Source organism: Diceros bicornis, chromosome 34 (assembly GCF_020826845.1).
Source record: "Diceros bicornis minor isolate mBicDic1 chromosome 34, mDicBic1.mat.cur, whole genome shotgun sequence".
Taxonomy (NCBI): domain Eukaryota; kingdom Metazoa; phylum Chordata; class Mammalia; order Perissodactyla; family Rhinocerotidae; genus Diceros; species Diceros bicornis.
Genome location: NC_080773.1, coordinates 32,879,927 through 32,905,127, shown reverse-complemented (window position 1 = coordinate 32,905,127; position 25,201 = coordinate 32,879,927). Strand labels below are relative to the sequence as shown.

Below are 25,201 nucleotides of genomic sequence, written 5' to 3'. Positions count from 1 at the left end.
GTTGTGTAGCCATCATGTCTATCTAGTTCTAAAACATTTCCATCACCTCAAGAGGAAACTCTGTGCCCATTAGCAGTCACTCCCCATTCCTTCTTCCCCAGCCCCCAGCATCCACTGATCTGCTTTCTGTCTCTATGGATTTGCCTGTTCTGGACGTTTCATATAAATGGAATCATTCAAAATGTGACCTTTTTTGACTGCCTTCTTTTACTCAGCATCATGTTTTCGAGGTTCATTCACGTTGTATCAGGTATCAGTACCTTGTTCCTTTTCACTTGTAGAGCTTTTTAAAGACATGCTTGCATAAGCCTCAACCTGGACATACTCATCTAGGACGGGAAGGGAGTGGGGAGAGGGCTAATGGGGTAAAGGAGTAAAGGGATGGAATCTGGACTTTGGTGGTGAACACGGTGCAGTCCATACAGAAGCCTAAATATAATGGTGTACACTTGAAATTTATATAATGTTACAAACCAATGTGACCTTAATAAAAAAATTAAAAAAAAAAAAGAGGTGGTGAGCCAGTTTTGGCCCTGCGCATAGTTTGTCTGGTCTGTTATCTTGACGACCTCAAAGCAGTGGGGGTAGTCTTGATTTTTCTCACAAGCTTTATTGCTTTACCTTTCACAATTGGGATTATAATCAATCTCAGATTAGTTTTTGTGTATGCTGTGATGTAGGGATCAGAGTTTGTCTTTTAGGTGGATATCTGATTGACACAGCACCGCTTATTGAAGAGACTGTTCTTTCTCCATGGCTGTGCACAGTAGGGTCGCAGCTAAGACACTGACCGTGTGCCTGTGAGTCTGTTATATGCTCACTATTCTCTCTCGTTGGTCCATTGTTGGCCTTAGATGAGCTTCCTATCCTTTGCTCTGGTTTATAGTAATCTTCCTCAGGGTCAGGACAAGGGTAAGGCAAGTAAGTGTCATCTTAAATTTTATTCTCTGGGCTCCTCTTTAGTTTCATCCTCGTCTTGACCCTCATCTTTATCTTGCAGTGTAAGTCTTCCAACTCCTGTTTTCTGCAAGTGGTCTTGATATTTTAGATCTTTGAATTTCCATGTAAACTTTAAACTTAGCTCATCAGATACCCAAACCTGCTGGCATATTGCACGGGATTTCTAAATTGTTCTAAATTTGGAAAGAACGGATATTATAATACAGAATCTTCCAACCCACGAATGCTATTTCTCCATTTAGTGATGATCTCTTTGATATTGTTCACAAACTTGTAACTCTTAGGGGGGAGACCTGACACACGATTTTAGACTTCTTCTTAGGTATTTGGTGTATATGTGTATCGCTTTTCCTGTAGCATATGGACTTGACAGATTCAATCACTTCTAACAGTGTATCTGTTCTTTTGGCTTCTCTTACATCACAGCTTGCTCAGTCAAGGTGGATGATGCAAGAAGGCAATATAAACTTAATGATAGACTCTCTATGAAGCTCAAACATTATGCTAAGCGAAGGAAGCCAGACACAAAGAGCCACAGATTTTATGATTCTATTTATGTGAAATGTCCAAAATAGATAAATCCAGAATTTATCCAGAGACAGAATACAGATTAGTGGTTGCCGGAGGCTGGGGAAGGGGGAAATGGGGAGTGAGAGCTTAATGGGCATGGGGCTTCCATCTGGGGTGATGAGAGTCTTGGAACCAGATAGTGGTGACGGTTGCACAACACTGAATGTTTTCAACACCACTGAATTGTACACTTTAAAATAGTTAAAATTTTTATGTGTATTTTACCATAATAAAAATAAAACAGACTTGAATATTTGAAGTTCACTTTATCTACAATAATGTCTCATCTAGGAAGTATAAATAACCCTGTGGTCAAGTTTTCACTCACAGGTATTTTACAAAGTGCACACAAGTGCAAAGAACAGATAACCCAAAGCCAGGGGAGGCAGAAGAGGACTTGGAGGTTGGAAAAGCCAGGTGGATAAATATTGTCTTATAGTCACACAGTTGGTGTTTGGTAGATAATTTGCCTCTTGGTCCTTTGCAAAGTATATTTTCCAGGTGACTATAATTGGAACCCCAGCTTTCTCCCATTGCATAACACTACAGGTGAAGAGGAGAGAGAGAAACACAATGGAGAAATTTTCTTCTATCTGGAAGAATACATCTTGGCCAGGAGATGGTGATGATTTTCACTACATCACCCAGAGAAGCCAAAAGTTCACATTCTTGAATCACCAAATATCCACACAGCTAATGCCCCTTACAGTGGTGCTGCATGGTCCTGCGGGTGTTGGGAAAACCACACTGGCCAAAAAGTGGATGCTGGACTGGACACAGGACCACATTATGATGACATTCAATTCCACTTTCTATCTCAGCTGCAAGGAGCTCAACCACAAGGGGGCGTGCACTTTTGCAGAGCTGATATCCGAGAGCTGGCCAGATTTGCAGGATGCCATTCCAGAGATCCTAGCCCAAGCACAGAAGATCCTGTTCATCATCGATGGTTTTGACGAGCTGAGAGTCCCCCCGGGGGCACTCATCCATGACATATGTGGCGACTGGCAGAAGCAGAAGCCGGTGCCCATCCTCCTGGGGAGTTTGCTGAAGAGAAAAATGTTACCCAAGGCCACTTTACTGGTCACCACTCGACCGGGGGCCCTGAGAGAGCTCCGGCTCTTGGTTGAACAGCCACTCTTCATAGAAATCGAAGGGTTCTTAGAGCTGGACAGGAAGGCATATTTCTTGAAACACTTTGCAGAGGAGGCTCAAGCACTGCGAGCCTTTGACTCGATGAGGAGCAACGCAGCTTTGTTCCACATGGGTGCGGCCCCCGCCGTGTGCTGGATCGTCTGCACTTGTCTGCGACTGCAGATGGAGAAGGGGGAAGACCCCGCCCTGACTTGCCAGACCACCACATCACTGTTCCTGCGTTTCCTGTGCAGCCAGTTCACGCCAGCTCCCGGCAGCTGCCCCAGTCAGGGCCTCCAAGCTCCAGTGGAGGCCCTGTGTCTCCTGGCTGCTGAGGGCGTCTGGACACAGACGTCTGTGTTTGATGGAGAAGACCTCGAGAGACTTGGGGTAAAGGAGTCTGCCCTCCATCCTTTCCTGGACAGGAATATCCTCCAGAAGGGCAAAGACTGTGAGGGCTGCTACTCCTTCATCCACCTCAGTGTCCAGCAGTTTCTTGCTGCCTTGTTCTATGTCCTGGAGAGAGAGGAGGAGGAGGAAGATGGGGATAGCCACAGGTGGGACATCGGGGATGTGCAGAAGCTGCTCTCCAAGGAAGAAAGACTAAAGAACACCACCCTGACCCATGTGGGGCACTTCTTATTTGGCCTTTTGAATGAAAAGAGAGCAAGGGAGCTGGAGACAACTTTTGGCTGCCGAGTGTCCTTGGAGGTCAAGCAGGAATTGCTGGAATGCACAATCAAGTCCAATGAGGGTAAACCCTTCTCCTCAGCGATGGACATGAAGGAGTTTTTGTACTGTCTCTACGAATCTCAGGAGGAGCAGCTTGTGAAGGATGCAATGACCGGCATCAAGGAAATTTCCATTCACTTGACCAATACATTTGAAATGATGCAGTCTTCTTTCTGCCTTAAACATTGTCAAAACTTGCAGAAAATTTCGCTGCAGGTAGAAAAGGGGCTATTCCTGGAGAATAATACAGCATCGGAATCAGACACTTGGGTTGAGAGGTAAGAACTCTGATTTTGTACTCTAAAGCTCTGCCATCTTCAGCCTCATCTCATGCTCCATTAAGAAGAAGACAGTCTCCTGTGCCCTGTGGCTTAGGGTCAGAATTTTATTCTTGCTGGAATTTGTTCCTGCTGGCTCACCATTTTAGATGGGAACACGATCTTCAGATTAGGAATGGGGGCTTGGAGCCTTACTTTATTTTAGTCTTATAGTGTTCGCATGGGGAATGGGTTCCAGATATCTCTAGACACTCTCGACATTTCATATATTTTCCCTCCCTACCTTTTTTTTTGACTATAATCAACATGTTGTACATCACATCCCCAGAACTTATTTATCTTATAACTGGAATTTTGTACCTTTTGACCCACTTCACCCATTTCACCCAACCTCTGCCTCTGGCAACCACCAATCGGTTCTGTTTCTATGAATTCTTCCGTGTTTTTGTAGATTTCCACATATGAGAAAACATACGGTATTTGTCTTTCTCTGTCTTATTTATCTCACTTAGCATAATGGCCTCAAGGTCCATCCATCTCCCAAATGGCAGGATTTCCTTCCTTAAGGCTGAATAATATTCCATTGTATACATATACTACACCTTCTTTATCCATTCATCCGTTGATTAGCACTTAGTTTGTTTCCATGCCTTGAATATTGTATATAATGCTGCAATGAACATGAGGGTGCAGATAACTTGCCAAATTAGTGATTTCATTTTCTTCAGACAAATACTGAGAAGTGGGGTTGCTGGGTCATGTGGCAGTTCTGTTTTTAATTTTTCGAGGACCCTCTATACTGTTTTCCATAGCGGCTGCACCAACTTATATTCCCACCAACAGTGCACAAGGGTTCCCTTTTCTCTACATCCTTGCCAACATTTGTTATCTCTTGTCTTTTTGATAATAGCCATTCTAACAGGTGTGAAATGCTATCTCATTGTGGTTTTGATTTGCATTTCCCTGATGATTAGTGATATTGAACATCTTTTCATGTACCTGTTGGCCATTTGTATGTCTTTTTTTGGAAAAATGTTTAATCAGTTCCTCTGCCCATTTTTTAATCAGATTTTTTTTCCTATTGAGTTGTATGAATTCTTTATATATTTTGGGTATTAACCCCTTATCAGATATGTGGTTTGCAAATATTTCCTCCCATTCTGTAGGTTGCCTTTTCATTTTTTTGGTGGTTTCCTCTGCAGTAAAACCTACTGATTCCTGTTACTTTTCCATGCATACTCTGCATATGTGCTTTTGTCTATCACTTCCTCCTAGGTCACAGTGCGACCATCACTCTCTCCGTCTCTGGACAGATCTCTGCTCTGTGTTCAGTTCAAACAAGAACCTGAGCTTTCTGGATGTGAGTCAAAGCTTTCTGAGTCACTCCTCAGTGAGGATTCTATGTGAGCAGATAACCCACGTCATCTGTCCTCTCCAGAAAGTGGTGTGAGTAGAAGCTAATCCTGTGATGGTGGTCCCCAGGCATTTTTAAGGTGGAAGCAGTATTTGAATGCCCTACCAGGTTCTGACCAGCTAGGTGCTCAGAATACAAAGAAATTAAATGATTCTTATCCTTAAGCATGTCTAGCAGGAGAGTAATGTATTACATTGAGTCATTTTCATGTAATTTTACCAAGATTTTGGATGTTGGCAAACATCCACTGTGGAGCAGACTTGGATCCTAGGACAGGAAGTCGTTTTCATGAAATTTGGCCAAGAGTTTAGATGTTTCGCTATACCTGCTATGAGTGTATTTGAAACTCAGCCTACAGGAAATATAGGCACAGGCATGTTGTCAGAAGGAGACCCAGGTGGGAATACTTCAGAAAGAAAAATTTAAAATACATGAATAAGGGTGTTGGTAAGGCAATGATGAACTTGTAACTTGTGTGTAGGATGGGACTGAGAAATGAGTCTGAGTAAGGGAGGTTGTGGCAGATGCAAATCATGATGTGAGCCACCTGGGCAAGTGACTTCTAGGACATCCTTTTAAACCAACTCATGTTCAAGGGATAAACTTTATCAGCTCTGCTCAAAATTACACACAGATATGTTGCTGGAACTTTTCCACAAACTGGCATGCATTAAAAGTCTTCATTAAGCCACTGCGAATGTAGTGCTATTTACTTGGAACAAACAGCTACGCCAAAGATCAATTGACCATACCTGCTGATGTCAGGTGACAAGCTGAGATAGCTTGCTTATCTCAGAATGCCATAGAACTGTGTGCACAAAGCAACACAATCTAACAATAGACTGCCGTCAAAGATGACAATTTCTTCTGCATGGACTTAAAGTTTACATTGCTCTGGTTTTTGAGGCGCTACATGAGAGAACAAAAATGAGAATGTACTTCTAACTCCACCAAGTTAAGGACAGTTTAAGCAGAGGCTCTGAACAGATGGCAGCCCTCCTTATCCTGGAATTCTCTGTGCTGAAATTTAATTTCGAAGCTTCTTTTGGATGAGCCACAGGGAACGTTCACTATCTAAAAATGAAGGCTCAATGGTTGTAAAACCAATTGTGAGTTTAGGGAGAAGAGTGTTTCACAATGTGGGGGTGGATTGCCTGGTTTGGAGGTACTAGATAAAGATAGGTTAAGAAGCTCTAAAAATTCGATCCAAAGTGAATATCTGAAATGAGAGTGCAGAAGAGGCAGTAATGCAGCTGTTGATTGTGTCTCAAATTAAGGTGGATTAAGCATGCTTTTAAAAGAATCCCTTAAAAAAATCCTTTCCAGGGGCCGGCCCCGTGGCATAGCGGTTAAGTGCGCGTGCTCCACTGCTGGCGGCCCGGGGTTCAGATCCCGTGTGTGCACGAACGCACCGCTTGTCAGGCCATGCTGCAGCGGGGGTCCCACATAAAGTGGAGAAAGATGGGCATGGATGTTAGCTCAGGACCAGTTTTCCTCAGCAAAAAGAGGAGGATTGGCATGGATGTTAGCTCCGGGCTGGTCTTCCTCACACACACACAAAAAAGTCCTTTCCCCAGTTATTTCCTACCATGTACACAGGAAAACTCATGAGCTGGTTCATTATTGCATAACATGAGGTTGGTTGACTTTTATTCTGAAGAAGGTGGTGCAGTCAGGTGCTAAGAAAATCATATGTATGCTTTTAATGCTGAACTGTTTCTTGAAGCCCAGAGTTTGATTAGAGAAAATTCATGTTATATTCCACTGAAGGTATATTTTAATCTAAGGTATATTTAATCTTAAGATATATTTAAATATTTTAATTTAAAATTCCACAATCATGCTAGATGATGGGAAATAAAAGGCAAACAACTCTTAATGGCCCATACCATCAAGGAGTCTGTAATTTATTTGCTAACTTATGAACCGTAAGTTACTGTAGCCTAAATGAAAACTGCTTTGTGGAAATGCAAATGACTACATGGGGATATAGTAAGAAGTGATTTCTTCTTAGTAGGAAAAGAGGGAGGGGGGAGAAGTATGGGAGCTGAGTGTTGAAGGAAATAAAGGATATGATATGAAAAATAAGGATAGGGATATTCCATCTGAAGAGCAGCGTGAGCAAAGACGAGCCCTTCACCGTCCGATTCCATCTTCCCTCCCATCAGCATATACTATTTCCACTGGTAGTCACTCCTTTTTTCTCCTTCCAGCTACCACTCCACTGACTTGTCCTTGAAGTCAGCTTACCAGACCATCTCTTCCTCTCTATCTCTCCCTTACCAGACCGTCTCCCCGTCCTCATCTCCATGTCACATGTCCACCTTGTGATATCTCATCTCACTGTCTGTTCTCAGCACCAACCATCTATAGCACGCCCCACGTGGAATCGCTTCTTTTCATCTTTCCTAGGATTAAAAACATCTCCCCTGCTGATGCTTATCGGGACTTGTGTCTGGCTTTCATTGGTAAGAAGACGCTGACACACCTGATCCTGGAAGGCGATGTCCACGGTGACAAGATGCTGCTGCTGCTGTTGTGTGAGACCCTGAAACACTCAAGATGTAATCTGCAGTATCTGAGGTAGATCTCATGGTCGTTGCTGCTCTCAGCATCAAAAGGATGCTGTAAGCCACGCTATGCTGCTGGGTGAACTACAAGGAAAATGGTAGCCACTCTGAATGGATGCCATGCCATGCCATATTCTCAAATAGAACCTGGGTGGGGTTTTAGCCTCTATTCTTTCCCCAGCCAGCTTGTCTTAATGCATTGAATAACGAGCCTTGAATGCAGAGAAACACCCAGAATTTTGTCATTCTCTAGCTTAGGGACATGACGTTTCAGACTGCATGTTGCCTACCTGTTGTGATTCAGAGTAGCCGTCAACCTTAAGTGACCACTCAGTAACACTGTAGAAGCATCAAGTGTCCTGGTTCCTTGTAGCTCACTGGTTTGAGAGATTCCTCGGTGAGCTCTCCTAATGAGTGCTTTATCATTGCTGTCTTTAGGGTGCCATTTTCCCCCCTCGACTTAGTTGAGCAGCAACCTGAGGTACTGGTTAGCAGCACACGTTTTTGGATTTGGAAAAGAGCTGAAATCCTTGCTCTGACATTTATGACCCTCATGATCTTGAGCTGTTGCCTCATTCATAAAATTGGGTTTTGAGGACTGACTGAAACGTGGGATGTGAACTGCTTTGCATAGGGACCAGGCAATAATGGGAGCTCTTACCATTATTGACGATTTCTGATGGTGCTGTTTTTCATTTAATTAGAAAAAATATCTGTTGCTCTAAAGTTCTGATGAGTGATGTTTATGAGTGGATACATTGAGGCTCCAAAATGACAAATGGCTGATACAGAATCTCCTATTTACACTCACTCGATTTGAGACCCTTCACATTCCACTTTGTATTCTAATTACTTAGGTAAACTTATAATGTCCTTGTTATAGGTTAAGCTCCAAGGGAATAAAGGTACTAATTTTAAGAACTTCAGTTTTACTTATGAATACATTATAATAGGCACAGTACATGGATTGATCATATCCTTCATTTTCTTGACATAAAGGTATTATATCTCCTCAAAGTACAGATTGAGGGAGAAAAGAATATTACAAAGGTTAAGTAACTTCCAAAGATTTTGAAGATATTAAGAGGCAGGGCCATGATGCAAACAAGCTTGTCCTAGAGTTGTGCACTCGAATCTGTGTTTACAAGAGCAGCTGGGTTTCAGAGACAAATGTAATGGACTGCTTGCTTCTGTGTTCTCTAAAACAGCTGTACCACATTCATATTCCCATCAACAGGAGTTCCCAATTGTCCCTATCCTTGCAACACTTAAACTCAACATATTTAGGATGTGGCTGCCTAAGTGTCAAATTTTCTCCTCATTTTAATTTGCATCTTCCCTAATAACTTATGAAGTTGAACTTTTTGAGTATTGGGCACTTTTTTTCCCCTATGGAATCACATATTTAATTCTAAGTGGAATTCGAACAGACTCAGGTGGGAGAAAGTGATCAGATAAAAAGTGGGCTTTGAGAAATAGCAGGCCATGTTGGTGCAACTTCACACAGATTGTATTACAGATTTTTTCCTCATAGAGATGAGGCTGGATGTTGATCAAATGGCCATGGGGGTATTTGAAGAAGCAAAGGAGATCAACTCTCTCCAATAGTTCAGGCCAAGGTTGGACACATATTGGAGTAGAATGAGATGGAAATCAAGGATGCAGTTTTCAGGGAAGCATGATAAACTGATGTAGTCTCTCTGTCCTCCCAGAAGAATGACTTGCCCCCATTTATCCCTCAGGTTGGGATCTTGTTCTGATACCACTAAGCAGCGGGATGATTTATCCTTGGGCCTTGAAATCAACCAGTCCCTGAGATGCCTGGACCTCACAGCCAGTGAGCTCCTGGATGAGGGCGTCAAATTGCTGTGTACAACTCTGAGACACCCAAGGTGTTTCCTGCAGAAGTTGTCGTAAGTTCCTCATCTGGTCCCATGGGGCATCTCTGTTTTAGGTCTGGGGACACCTAGAGAAGAGTGATGGTAATTCCAGACTTACAGGGCAACTCACGTGGAACCTCCTACTGATGTCGACACCTGGTTCCCATATTTGGTCCCAGGCAGATGACTCATGCATATTGCTTGCTCTTCTCTCATTCCTGGTCCTTCAGGCTTTGATCACTAGCACAAGACAAGAGAGGGTGGAGAATTAACAGGAAGTGATGTCAGCCCAGAAGGTTGGACTTTGGAAATGTTCTCACCATCTTACCACTTGTGTGGTGCTTTTACAGGTTGGAAGACTGTCACCTCACTGAAGCCTGTTGTAAGGAGCTGTCTTCTACTTTGATTGTCAACCAGAGGCTGACACACCTGTGCTTGGCCAACAACAACCTTGGGGATGGCGGGGTGAAACTTCTATGTGAGGGCTTGGGTTACCCCGAATGTCAGCTACAGACTCTTGTGTAAGTTCCTGCTGGCTGTGTGTGTGTGTACGTGTATGTGTGCACACATACCTAGATTCAAGTAAGACAGGTATGAGAGCACTTAATAAGTCTACTTGAATGAAACCGGCAAGACCATTGTATGAGCTTGGGAAAGACCAGGTAGAAATGGATACTAATATTTACATGTCTTTCAGAGCAGGTTTTACTTTCTGCCTCTTCCTATTCTGGGAATTTGGGATGGGAGACTGGTCCTCAGGTCTGAATTTTTGTGTATATTCTTAAAGTTCACATGACATACTTATTCCTGCCATTGGGACTGGATTGTGTTATATGTTAGGGTTAAACACATTTTTTTTTTTATCCTGCAAAGGGCCAGATGGTCAATATTTCTGTGGGCCATATCATCTCTTTTGCAATTATTCAACTCTGCCGTTGTCAGTGTGAACTTGTAAAGGAACTAGTGTGGCTGTGTTCCAATAAAACTTTATTTATAAAAAACAGGTTATGGGCTGGATTTGACCCATGGGCTATAGTTTGTTGACCCTTGTTACCTGGGAACAGGCCCAGCGCAAACTACCTGTCCCTGTTAGAATCATAGTTAGGGTAACATTCAAGAAATTGTGTGCAGTTGGAGACCTATTTCTATTCAGCAATTCTGTCTGGTTTTGATTTCTCTGGGGCTCTTGCTCTCCTATAAAACTACCATCTGCCAGTTATCCCTGTGGCTTCTAGCTGGTCCTAGAAACTCTGTCTTAACCTAGGATATACCTTAATCTAGACATGCCCCAATCGTTTAAGACTGAAAAGGAAAAACAGGTATTCAGTGTATAGCAGCAGATAGAGAAAAGGAAAAAGATCATATCTCTACCTAAATGGTATTCATTAGAAGAGTGTAAAATATCATATATGATGTTGCTATGTAGACAACCCTATCTTAAATTTGGAATTGATTTAGGCATCTAAACAACAAAAAACGTCTGCTTTTTAAGCACCTACTATGTAACAGGGACTCGACTAAATTTTATAAGAATCATCTTTTTAATCCTTACAACTACATGTGATAGTTACCTTTATTTCGATTTTACTAATTGAAAAACTGAAGCTTAGCTCCTTAGCTTGTATGGTCATTTCCTGCATAGTAGGTATGAAGCCGCCTCTATAAACTGAGTTGTCAACGATCATTGCTTTATACATAAGGTCAATGTTGGACCAAGCCTCCATTTTGTAGACTGTCTACACTTAATTTTAGACTTTGTTTTAGGCCCCCTCCCCAAACTCACCAGGTTTAAGTATGATTTTAGGATTTCAAATAATACAAAACCTCTTTTGGGCCAGTTATCATCTGTCTGCTCTTTGTCGTGTTGCTTCGGGTTCTGCAGACTCTGTTGCTATTATGCCATACTTGGGGCACAAGGCTGTTAGGGTTGATTGCAGATCCACCTGCCTAACTGTACCGTGTGACCATCCTTCTCTATGGCCCAGGAGGACTTGTAGAAGTCTAAGTGTGTAGGAGAATCTTTAGCATTTAAATTAGAAACACAGCCTCTAAGATATCAGGAATGTTGAGCTTTTGGTGTACCATAATTCTGCTGGGATGATTAAATCCAAGATTTGAAATAAAACATAAAAAGACAGGGAGAGGGAACCCCAATTGATCTAACCATGCACAAAATAAGCAAGGACTCAGATTCAGTCCTGGGTCTGTCTGAACTGAGAGCCTGAAGTCTTGACCTATACAATATCCTGACCTTCTAGGAAAACCTGTATCTTTGCAGATGTGTGTCTGTTTCTCCACTATAAAATGTGGCAGACAAAGGCCAGTTTAACTCCCTCCCACCTTGGCATGGTGGAAATAATGTAATCATCATTCCATTCGTATTTTTTTTTTATATACAAGCCTGCCCAAAAATATATGGCTCCGAGTAGAAGAAACGTGGTATTGGAAGTAACAATGACTTCAGAGGGTATAAGTCACAGAGGAATAATAGACTTCTCTTCTTCTGATTGCCCTCTTAGGTTGTGGCATTGCAACATAACCAGACATGGCTGCAAACTTATCTCAAAACTTCTCCAAGGAGACTCCAGCCTAACAAACCTGGACCTGGGTCTCAATCCCATAGCTACTGGATTATGGTTTCTCTGTGAGGCTTTGAAGAAGCCAAATTGTAAGCTAAAATACCTGGGGTAAGTACTTTTTATTCATTTTTAAAGTGTTTGGAAATATTTAATCTGAGATATTTTGGAATGTAGACTGCAATGGTATCACTCCTGGTCCAGTTTTAGGAGCAAACCCCTCCAGAGATTGAGTACAGGCATCTGGGTGCTTACAAAGTCCTTTAGAGGGTCTGGAAGAGTGGGATATAGCTAGGGGTGGCCTCCAGTGAAGTGGATTTCAGGAATACACTGCTTCTTCTTGGATCCAGTGATCAGGACACAGTGGGCCTGCCCCAGCTCAGTACCCGGGGAAATATAGATGTATACTACCTCTGGGAAATGCAATGGTTCCACCAGGATGCATCACTTCTCTCTTCCAAGTCTCAGTCAAATGCATCTCATTGATGACACCTACTTTGCAACTAGAACCTTAATGGAAACAGAATCTGGGTCATGTAAATACTACCTTAGCCTTGCAGAGACCAGAAAGAACACTAGAACACACATATGGTGGTTTTGTTTTACATCTTAGCTGTACCTGGGAAACTTAAAATTCTTGATGGTCAAGCTTCTCCTAGACTGATTAAATCTAGGGGAAGTAGAGCCATGCATCAATTTCTAAAGACATTTCACATGGTTCCAATATTCAGTCAAGTTTGAGCTCCCCTCTATTAGAAGTTGGAGAAGATACTGAGCAAGCAAATCCACAGTATCTACCAATTGGGATTTGTCTTTCCACATCCTTGAACAAGGACCCAGAACCATAGCAAAGGCATTGAATGGGGGCATTGACATCAGAATATGGTTCAGGTACCATCTGATGTTTATTAGCTGTGACTTCTGACATTTAGTTTTTCCCTTATGGAACGGACAATTCCATAGGACTCATCCTCTTAACAGGACAGTTAATGCATTAATCGAATTATTTTGTGAATGTGTCAACCTCAGTATAAAATCTTTTATATAATAAGCATGTGAATCCATGTTTGTTACCAAGTCTAGAGCATTCTCTATGACTAGTCCCCTTCCTGTCTCTCTAACCTCATCTCGCGTTTTTCTTCCCACCTTGGTGCACATCCCTCAACTAGCTTCTTTCTCAGTTCCCAGAACACACCCAATTCTTTCCCACTGCAAGGTCGTTGTTCTTACTGTTTTTGTTTGACAAGAGCACTCAGACCCTGCAATTTGCAGGGCTATTTAATATTTCACACCTCATCTTGGTTATTATGGGGAACAACAAACTAGTTTTGATAGTTCAGAGATCTTCTAACTATCCTATTGTGGCATGCTCTTCTCTCAATAAACCGTAGTATTGACCTGGCCAAACACCAGAACTGTAACTTTTTAAAAGTTTATTTGAGATAATTCACATAATGTAAAATGAACCGTTTAAAAAAAATTATTGAGGGGGCCGGCCCAGTGGCGCAAGCAGTTAAGTGTGCACACTCCTCTGCAGTGGCCCAGGGTTCGCCGGTTCGGATCCCAGGCGCACACCGACGCACCACTTGTTAAGCCGTGCTGTGGTGGTGTCCCATACAGAGTAAAGGAAGATGGGCACGGATGTTAGCCCAGGGCCAGTCTTCTTCAGCAAAAAAGAGGAGGATTGCCATTGGATGTTAGCTCAGGGCTTGACCTCCTCACACACACACACACACACACACACACACACACAATTATTGAGGTTATTGACTTATAACATCGTGTAACTTTCAGGTGTACACTATTATATTTCAGTTTCTGTGTAGACTGCATTGTGTTTACCACCAATAGTCTAGTTTTTATCCAACACCATACACATGTACCGCTTTATCTCTTTTGCCCTCCCCTCACCCCCCTTCTCTGGTAACCACTAATCTGTTCTCCTTATCTATGTGTGTGTGTTTTTATCTTCCACATATGGATGAAATCATATAGTATTTGTCTTTCTCTGTCTGGCTCATTTAGCTTAGCATAGTACCCTCAAGGTCCATTCATGTTGTTGCAAAGGGCATGATTTTATTTTATCTTTTTTATGGTTGAGTACTATTCCATTGTGTGTACATATGTATATATATATATGTACAATATCTTCTTTATCCATCCATCAGTTGATGGGCACGTGGGTTGATCCACGACTTGGCTATTGTGAGTAATGCTACAATGAACATAGAGTGCATATACCTTTTTGAATTGATTTCATGTTCTTTGGATAGATACTAAGTAGTGGAATAACTGGATTATATGGTATATCTATTTTTAATTAAAATGAACTGTTTTAAAGTATACAACTCAGTGGCATTTAGTATACGTACAATGTTGTGCAACCACTCCCACCATCTATTTCTAGGACTTTTTCATTATCCTAAATGGAAACTCTAGACCCATGAACAGTCACTCTCCATTCCCCTGAGCCCCTGGCAACCACAAATCTGCTTTCTGTCTCTCTGGATTTACCCATTCTGTATATTTCATATAAATGGAGTCATACAACATGTAGTTTTTTTGTGTTGAGCTTCTTTCAGTTACTATAATATTTTCAAGGCTTATCCACATTGAAACATGTGTAAGTACTTCCTTTCTTATATGGCTAAATAATATCCCTTTGTATGGATATGCCACAATTTGTTAATCCATTTACTCATTGTAAATTTTATTTTAGAGTGGAATTGAATCCATTTTCTGCATCTCTGCTGCTTATCATAGTGCCCGGGCAGCAGAAAGATGGTTAGAGATAAGTGATAAATATGGGCAGATGCTCAAGGGCACACGGCTGAGGGGTCAGTGTGGCTTGAGTCAGCTCGCTAGGCTATATGTAAGCTGGCATGAGCTGTAGCTACTCTAAATAGAGCCTCTCTCTGTCCTCCACTGGCAAAGGCATCTTTTAGAAGGAGCTCTGGGAAAAGCAGGTAAAGAATGGAGGGAATGATAACATATCATACCTTACCTAGTATCATTAACTCAACTTGCTGTAAGATCTAAAAGAAACCAATCCATCCTTCTATTCATTGACTCTAAGGCTTCTGATCTCTTACTACTTCTATCATCTGATACCTCACATTCAAACTCTTTTGAGGCATCTCCTTCTAGATACCTAGATGATGACCATCTAACCCTCCACTGCTAATATTCTCCACTGCTAACACTCACCAACTCTCACACAGATTGTTGCATAATCTCTGAGCTAGTCTACCAGTTCTGGCCCTTGATTTCCTGAAGTTTGTTCTCAGACCATGACCCTGAGGTACCTTTCAGTTTGCAAGCTGGACCACAGCACATTTGTTTCAAAAGCCCCTCAGCTCACTGCAGATAAAATCTGAAGGTTTTAAAAATAGCCTATGAGACACTATGGGGTCCTCTGATTAGTTATGAACCACTCTTTGTGCCTCCCCTTAGCTTGATATTTCAGCCATATTGGCTTCCTTCCCCAGTTACCATAATGGCTTACTCTGTAACTTCCTTTAGTTTTTTTTTCATATCACCTTCCCAATGAGGAATTCACTGACTACTATAAACCTACCTAATCCTTTTCTGGCCAATTTACCCTAATCCTGTTGGTTTTGTTATAATACCATTATCTACTGTTTTTAGTACAACATGTCCTGATATCTGATGTCACTAAAATAATCTCCATAAAGAAAATAATTTTTCTTTTCCATTTCTTCACTACCAGGTCCTCAGCAAGTAAGAATGTGCCTGGCGACACGGTAGGTTCTAAATAAGAACCGGCTCAATGAATGTGTGGGTTTCTGTCCTCTTTCTCAACAGGCTCTGGGGCTGTTCCATTACTCCTTTCTGTTGTCAGGACCTTGCATCTGCCCTCATCAGCAATCAGAGGCTGGAAACTCTGGACCTGGGCCAGAATATCTTGGGAAAGAATGGAATAATGATGCTCTTTGAGGCTTTAAAACAGAATGATGGCCCCTTAAAGACACTCAGGTTGAAGATCGATGAGTCTAGTGTGGAAATCCAGAAGCTGTTGGATGATGTGAAAGACAGCAATCCAAAATTGACGATTGAATGTACGGGTGCCAGAACAACCAGATCCTCGTGTTGTGACTTCCTCTCCTGAACACCCTGAGATGATTCTCCAGTAATTACACGTCTCAAAGAGGGATGATTGGATATCTATAAGATGTCTCATTCATGAAGATCCAGAGAGTCAAATGTTAATTCCTGGGTCAAAATGTAGAATTTAGCGCTGGCTTTCACTGTCTGGTTTCTCGTAAATTCTGTACGAGACACGTACCCACTTGATGTTAAAACGTTTTATCTCTCACAAGAATATAAGGATAATAAAAGGTAAAGCACTTTGTTTGAAGCTTCACTTATTAATATGCCCAAGAGCTAACTTAGAGTAAACTTTATGCTTGACAGCCTAGGAAAAAATATTACAAAGTTCGTAGACGGTTATGTTGGTTTCTTCTTTCTGTTGTAGCTCAGGTATTTCTCAGCCTAATAATTTCTCAGTAGTTGCCTGATGAGTCTACTTGATCAGTGTGGTTTGTGGCTTCCTTAATCCGTTTTATTATATTCTAACCCAGGAGTTGGTAAGCTTTTTCTGTAAAGGACCAGATAGCTAATATTTTAGGTTTTGCAGGCTGTGTGGTCTTGGTCACAACCATTCAGCTTTGCCATTGTAGTGGGAAAACAGCCATAGACAATACATAAATGAGTGGGCATGGCTGTGTTCCAATAAAACTTTATTTACAAAAGCAAGCAGTGGGCCAGATTTGGCCCATGGACCACAGTTTGCCAAACCCTCTTTTGATCTACCCTATTATTGATGAAGCACAAATATGACCACATCACTGTTCTCTTTAAACTTTCAATGATTCTCTCTCTGTGTGTATAATCCATTGCCCATGGAAAGCACAGCCTTTCTCAAAGTTATCCTCAACTTATTGCCAGTAATTCATAGAAAAGGTGGCAAAACCACTTGAACTTTCTTTTAAAAAATAAACAATTCAAAATCACTATTTAGCACTAATTCCTGGGCACTGACAAAAGTGAGTGATCTATGTATCCTCACTCAATTTTTTCACCAAATTGAACAGGTAGGTGATGTGACTACTTTAAGGATGAGAACACTGAGATGGGGATGTTATCAAAGTCCTAGTTACAAAAACAATGGCCTATAGTTAGCGATTTAGGTTGAAAGCTTAAATAATACCTTGGCCTTCACTGCTGTTGGAATATCTGCTCCCAATCTAGTTGCTGTTTCTTTGTAGCCAATCATCCTTTAATTCTGGCTGTTGAGAGATTCTTTTCTTATTTACTATTTTTAATTTTATTTCCTTTTATGCTTCTATGGAATTTGGGGTAAAACAGCTTAGAGTTCAGGACACTGGAGATCAGTGGTTCTCGGCAAGGGTGACTTTGCCACCCACGGGACATTGGGCAATGTTTGAAGGTATTTTTATTGTCACAGCTAGGGGGCGCTCCTGGCATCTAATGTGTAGAGACCAGGGATGCTGCTAAACATCTTACAATGCAGGGGACAGCCCCTCACAACAAAGAATGATCCAGCCCACGCTGTTTTCCACATTGGCTGCACCAATTTACACTCCCCTAAGCAGTCTATGAGGGTTCCTTTTTCTCCACATTCTCTCCAACACTTATTTCTTGTCTTTTTAATAATAGCCATTCTGATAGGCAGGAGGTGATTTCTCATTATAGTTTTGATTTGCATTTCCCTAATAATTAGTGATGTCGAGCATCTTTTCATGTACCTATTGGCCATCTGTATATCTTCTTTGGAAAAATGCCTGTTCAGATCCTTTGCCCACTTTTTAATCAGGTTGTTCATTTTTTTTTTTGTTGAGTAGTATGAGTTCTTTAAACATGTTGGGTATCAATCCCTTATCAGATGTATGATTTGCAAATATCTTCTCCCAGTCAGGAGGTGGTTTTTTCATTTTGTTGATAGTTTCCTTTGCTGTGCAGAAGCTTTTTAGTTGGATGCAGTCCCATTTGTTTATTTTTGCTTTTGTTTCCCTTGCCTGAGGAGACATATCTGAAAAGATATTGCAGCCACTATGGAAAACAGTACAGAGATTCCTCAAAAAATTTAGACCTACCGTATGATCCAGCTATTCCACTTCTGGGTATTCCACTTCTGAAGAATATGAAAAAACTACTCTGAAAAATATATGCACCCCTATATTCATTGCAGCACTATTTACAACAGTTAAGACTTGGAAACAACCTAAGTATCATCGACAGATGAATGGATAAAGAAGATGTGATCTATACAATGGAATACTACCAGCCATAAAAAATATGAAATCTTGCCATTTGTGACAATATGGATGGACCTTGAGGGTATTATGCGAAGTGAAATAAGTCAGATGGAGAAAGACAAATACAGTCATGCATCCCTTAGTGACGGGGATACATTCTGAGAAATGTGTTGTTAGGCAATTTCATCGTGTGAACATCATAGAGCGTACTTACACAAACTTAGATAGTACAGCCTACTACACACCTAGGCTATATGGTAATCTTATGGGACCACCATCATATATATGGTCTGTCGTTGACAGAAGCGTCATCATGAGGCATATGACTGTACTGTATGATCTCACTTGTATGTGGAGTATTTAAAAAAACAAAACAAAAACATAGATGCAGAGGACAGATTGGTGGTTATCAGAGGGGAAGGGGGGTGGGGAGGGGTGAAACGGGTAAAAGGGGTCAATTGTATGGTGATGGATGGAAACTAGGCTTTTGGTAGTGAGCACACTGTAGTGTAGACAGAAGTTGAATTATAATGTGCATCTGAAACTTAATGTTATAAACCATTGTCACCTCAATTAAAAAAAGAATAATTGGGCCCAAAATTTCAATTAGTGCTGAAATTGAGAAACTCTACGGTCTACAGTCTAGTCCCTCATTACTATAGAATAAGACACTGGTCCTCAATTGAGTGCAATTTTGCCCCCAATCTAGCAATGTCTGGAGGCTTTTTTTTTTTATGAGGAAGATTAGCCGTGAGCTAACATCTGATGCCAATCCTTCTCCTTTTCTTATTTTGCTGAGGAAGATTGGCCCTGGTCTACCATCCATGCCCATCTTCCCCTACTTTATATGGGATGCCACCACAGCATGGCTTGACAAGCGGTGCATTGGTGCACGCCCGGGGTTCCAAACCGGGGAACCCTGGGCCGCCCAAGTGGAGCATGGGCACTTAACTGCTATGCCACCAGGCTGGCCCTGGATATTTTTTTTTATTGTGGCATAATACACAGAACATCAAACTTACCATTTTAACCATTTTAAAGTATGTGATTCAGTGGCATTTAGTATATTCACAATGTTGTGCAACTATCACAACTGTCTAGTTCCAGAAGTTTTTCATCACCCTGAAAGGAAACCCTGTACCCATTAAGCAATCATACTGCATTTCCCCTTCATCCCCTGGGAACCACCACTCTGCTTTCTGTCTCTATGGATTTGACTATCCTGGATTTTTTCGGCCACAACTGGTTGCGCTACTAGCTTCTAGGGGGCAGAGACCAGGGATGCTGCACATGACAGCCCCCACAACAAAGAGTCATTGCATTGTTCTGAGGCTGAAACCCTTGCTGCAGATGGAGAACAGGCAAGGCTTCTTGTCTGATGTGATGTCTTCAGGATGTTGCACCCTCCCTCAGCCTCCACGCTGGGTAGATAAAGACCTAGGGGGAGGAGTTTATTTTTTCTTCTCTCTTCCTTTGAGAGGGCAGGTGTTAAAACCTTAGCCTCATGGTGTCAGGTGGGCCCTGCTTCCCACATTGTGTACCTCTACCTGACTGTCCAGCATCAGTCCCTTCATAGCTCAGCTCTGCAGGGGCCAGAGGGCCTGAATGGCTGTAGAATTATGTCTCCTACACTTGCCATCCTGCTGAGACTTGGTGAGTCCCAGAGAGAAGGTGGAGGGCCGGACCACGCCCAGAAAGGAAGGCAAACTCTTGAATTTTGAGCTGATCGCATCAGGGCTTCTCTTCCAGGGCTGTGTGTGTGAACCAGAGGATCCAGGCATGGGAAGGTGAATCCTTTCCCCAAGCTCATAGTTATTTAACATTCTTGTTTAGTACAAGGTGGTTGTGGAAGACAGATTTGGGGTTATAAGTTCACTTTCATGAAAGTCTCAAGAGGAAGGATGGCATGGAGAGATGAATCAAGGGAGATTCAGGGCTCAATCCCTCTTCCCAACAATACTTGCCAGACCCTCTCTTTCAGCTCATCCCAATTCCAAGATTTCAAACAAGAAGTCTGTGACCACCATGCTTCTGGGTCCTCCAGAATCGGAACAACCATGATAGACTGAGTGGGGAGGCTTCACACTTGGTGTAGAGAGAAACCTTCCGTGTCCAGACCACAGGTACAATGCACATCTCAGAGATGGATCCAGACAGACCGGAGAAGTACCATTCTTCCTATCGAGGTAGAGGACCCTGGACAGAGCTCAGTGACCCCTTGCAGCAGATGGCGATGGGTGAGTGGAACTCACAGGGACGTCTTGGTCAGGGCAGGGCTGGGGTCTGTTATCTCCAGCGGATCCACTGGCCAACATCCTGTCCTAAATCTCAGTCCTTTTAGGTCTCACTCAGAGCTCTCTTAGACCCATCTCTGGGACCCAGGCTAAGATCCTGGATCTCTCTCTAGTCCACTGGTTCTCAACGGGGGATGATCCCCCCCCGACCAATGTCTAGAGACATTTTTGGTCGTCACAACTGGCGGAGGGGGTGCTACTGGCGTCTGGTGGGTAGAGTCTAGAGATGTTGTTAAACACCTTTCAATGCGCACAGTACAGCCCCATCCCCCAAAACAACAAAGAATTATATGGCCTCAAATGTCAATAGTTGGGAGGTTGAGAAACCTTGGCTAAGATGACTCTCTGCCAGAAAACAACGACCACCTTTGGCCACTCAATTTGGGGAAAGTCAGGGTTACAAGTCCAGGGCAATTCTCCAAAATCAGCTTAGGGTAAGACTCCCTAGTTTTAGAGAGCTGGCAATGAAAAGAGATCAAGCAAAGCTGGAGAAGATGCATAGATTGAGATATTTTATAAAGAAAAACTTTAAACAAAAAGCCCTCTCTCTGGCCCTGCTGATCTCTTCTCTCACCTTTCAGCTAGGTTTTCCCCTGAGCTCGCTCTGCTTCAGCTATGCTGGGCATCTGCTATTTCCCCAAGCACACGCCCACCTTGGGCCCTGCACTGGCTGCTCTCTGTGCCTTGTGGGTGTGTGATCTCAGAGTGTTACAGCAGTTCACACAGCTGCCTCTTCTCAGCACAGTTACTACCTCCTCACCTAGCTGCTCTCTGACCTCCAAATCTCATGGAGGCCCCTCCTCCGCCACACTCATCTCCTCCCATCACCCTAGTTATATCCTTCTAAGCCAGTGGTTCTTAACTGGGGGGCAATATCCAGACATACTTTTGGTTGTTGCAAGTTGGGGTGGCTGGGTCCTCCTGGCATCTTGTGATTGGAGACCAGGGATGCTGCTCAACATCAGGTGATGCTCAGGACAGTCACTGCTATGGACAGAACTGTGTCGTCCCCCCTGCCCCCTCGAAGCCCTAACACCCAGTGTGACTGCATTTGGAGATAGGGCTTTTAGAAGATAGTTAAAGTTAAATGAGGTCATAAGGGTGGGATCGTAATCTAATAGGATTGGTGGCCTTATAAGAAAAGGAAGCAGAGGTCTGGCTCTCCACGAGCATGCGCTGAAGAAAGATCGTCTGCAAGTCAGGAAGAGAGCTCTTACTGGAAACCAAATAGGCTGACACCTTGATCTTGGACTTCTAGCCTCAGAACTGTGAGAAATAAATATCTGCTGTTTAAGCCACCCCGTCTGTGGTATTTTGTTATGGCAGCCCAAGCAGACTAACACAGTCCCCCACAATACAGCATCACCTGGCCCCAAATGACAGTAGTGCTGAGATTGAGAAACCCTGCTAACACGTTGAGTTTGAAAAGCCTGAGACATGCATATACAGGTAGAGATGTCTGTGGGAGAGTGATTTATAGGTGAGGTGACTGACTCATCCTGGTTTTTCACATTAACCGTTATATTACATAACAATGTACATAACAATTACATTAAATTGTTAAATTAAACAACTAACTTCTGCACTAGAAACATATGACGTGTATGTATGTGTATAATGAAACTAATCTAAAGAAGCTAATGTAAAGAAAAAGAAGTTTAATAGGAAAGATGAGGACAATTTGTGTTTGGGTTTGTGGAATATAGGAACATTAAAGTCAAAATGTTGATTACATATAAATCAAAGTGTTGTGAGTTGCAATGGATGCCATATATCAGAGAAACATTGTGTCATAATTACAACTAAAGAAATTATAGTATAACACACTCCTAAAATTTATAAGACAAACAATCCTTTAAAAAGGTTTATATATGAGACCTTTATCTGATTGGAATTTCAAAAGACAAATTGATATCAGGACATTTGTTAGGAGAAATAAAAAAATACATATCTACCCATAAACGCATAAATGGTAAATTGCATTATTACCTGCCGATTTGTGTGACACATTTTTGACAATGTGAAAATGAAGTGACCAGAAGCACAAGTATAGGTATTGAGAGGAGAGCAAAGTGACCGTGAACAGGGTTGGGATTTTTCCAAGTTAGAGGAACAACTTTGGTGGTAGGACGATGATAAATTCAGATTGGTTGGTAAAAGCTGATAAAATGATCTGAAGTTCCAGAAAAAAAATTAGGGTTCAGAGAAACAGATTTGGGCATCCATATTAGAGAAATTGAAACCATGGTGTTAACTGAGGTCAGTCCTGACTTGCGTCCTGAGAAAGGTGGGTCTACCACAGGACCCTCCAGCTCTGGCACTGGAGAGCCTGCAAACCTGATGGTTGCAGAAACAGTCAGAAAGCGAGTAGAGAAAAATGTCAGAGAAGAGTGACTGTTTCAAGGAGGAAGTGGGCATGTGCAACTGACAGAGGAACAAAGAGAAGGGCTGACAAGTGTCCACTGCGAGTTCCAGGAAGCTCGTGAGTGTTTGTCACAAAACCAGCTTCAGAGGAAGTGTGAGGTGAGAAACCAGTTTCCAGTGGTGGAGGAGTGAGCGTGAAGGGGCAAAGCAAAGGCTGCCAGTGTGGGTTGTATCTCAGGGAAATTGGTCTTCAGATCCAGGGACCAGTCAGAGTAGAAGGGGAGGGACTTTGCTCCACATAATTGTCTCCATGTTCTGAAGCTTAGCTCCTGTTCCTAACTCAGAGTTGCAAACTTTGGTCCCAGTGGTGGGGGAGCATTGATACATCCCTAGGATGACATCACGGCCTCATAACATTGCTACGAAGGAGCTACTGTTCCCTCCTTTGGCAAATGGAAGGTGAAAATAGAGGAGACATGTCTTGCCTCAGGAACACAGGTTTTACCAGAGATCGAATTTGGTCCTTTCTCCCTATGATTCTGCAATGCATTTGTTGTATGAAATGGGATGAAGAAAACAGGGAAGGCAGACTGGAGATCCTGTCTTATTGTTGTAATTGGGAATATGAAAGAAACTAGGGGAAATGCAGAAGGGAGAGACACTGGACTGAGGTAGGGAAAGGAGATGCCATCTCAGCCTTCCAACCTCACCTTTCCTATCATCAGTGAGACCAGGATACTGTAGCATCAACCTGCAGAGACAGATCACTCAGTATGTGAGCACCTTGAAAAGGGAGGTGGGCTAGACCAGTGCTGTGGTATAGAGTGATGAGTGTGCCTGCTTTTTAAAAATGCTTTTATACACACACACACACACACACACACACACACACACACACACACACAAGAATATTATTCAGCCATGAGAAAGAAAGAAAGCCTGCCATTTGTGACAACATGGATGACTCTTGAGAACACTGTGCTAAGCGAGATGTCAGACAGAGAAAGACAAATACTGTATGATCTCACTTATATGTGGAGTCTAAAAAAGCTGAACTCATAGAGACAGAGAGTAGACTGTGGTAACCAGGGGCTGGGAGGAGGGGGAATTGGGGAGATATTGTCAAAGGGTACAAACTTGCAACTAGTAGATAAAAAAGTCCTGGAGATCTAATGCACAGTATAGTGAATATAGACAACAATGTTGTATTATAAACAACAATATTGTATTATTACTAAGAGACAGATCTTAATTATTCCCGCCACAAAAAAGAAATAATTATGTGATGCAATAGAGGTGTTAGCTAAAGCTATGGTGGTATTCACATTGCAATACATAAATGTATCAAATCAACATGTTGTACACCTTAAACTTGGTGTTATATGTCAATTATATTTCAATAAAAAAAAATAAAAACACTTTTCAGTTTGGCAAGACAGACCACTAATTTGTGCCTCTGCCTCTGCCCCAAATATATCCTCTGCTTGCCACACCTCTCATGGTTCAGCTACAATATCAACACCAATGGGTGGGAGTGAGGGGAAAAATGTCCCCTTCATCCACTCACTTGCCCAATTTACAAATTTTAGAGTCTTTGTTGACCCTGCCACCTTCTCAGCCATCATTTCTAGAAAATAAAATGAAGTATGGCTTCTGTGCCTAAAATATGTCAAAGGCATCCACCTTTCTGAGTAGTTGTCAACTTTCTAGAATAATGTAGGACAACCCCCCCAACTGGTCTCACTGGATATGTTCTTCCTCAGTTTTGAATGGAAATAAACTTAGCAAAAGAATACAAAGGAATTTTCCAAATGGGACAATGAGTATATACAAAATATTATAGCGATTATCTTACTCAACGGTAATATATCAAAAATATTCCCCATAATATTGGTACTAAGAAAAGAATACTTGCTATTGTCACTCCTACTCATGAATGCACTGGAGGATCTAACCAGGTAATAAGCACAAAAAGAAACCAATTGTAGAAAAAATTCAAAAATTTTTGAATCTAAAAATAAAATAATCTAAAACTATTAAAATTAAGAAGTGAATTTTGCAAGACCACTGAATACACATTTGATATACAAAAGTAAATTTTATTTTTATAATACCAGCAACAAACACTAG

General features: G+C 42.0%; 1 protein-coding gene across 1 annotated transcript; it reads left to right on the top strand.

Moving 5' to 3' along the window:
• The first annotated feature begins 1,602 nt into the window (after positions 1 to 1,602).
• LOC131397714 (NACHT, LRR and PYD domains-containing protein 2-like) lies at positions 1,603 to 16,268 on the top strand. Its single transcript, XM_058530776.1, has 8 exons — positions 1,603 to 1,644; positions 2,080 to 3,674; positions 4,950 to 5,120; positions 7,501 to 7,671; positions 9,401 to 9,571; positions 9,889 to 10,059; positions 12,058 to 12,225; positions 15,940 to 16,268. Exons 1-8 carry the CDS (start codon positions 1,603 to 1,605, stop codon positions 16,241 to 16,243), a joined length of 2,793 nt encoding a protein of 930 aa, XP_058386759.1. The 3' UTR covers positions 16,244 to 16,268.
• Positions 16,269 to 25,201: the final 8,933 nt, after the last annotated feature.

Coding starts and splice junctions, on each gene's coding strand:
- LOC131397714 (XM_058530776.1), top strand. CDS start 1,603: ATGGGGAGTGAGAGCTTAATGGGCATGGGGCTTCCATCTGGG. Junction 1,645..2,079: donor GCATGGGGCTTCCATCTGGG/GTGATGAGAGTC, acceptor ATAACACTACAG/GTGAAGAGGAGAGAGAGAAA. Junction 12,226..15,939: donor TGTAAGCTAAAATACCTGGG/GTAAGTACTTTT, acceptor CTTTCTCAACAG/GCTCTGGGGCTGTTCCATTA.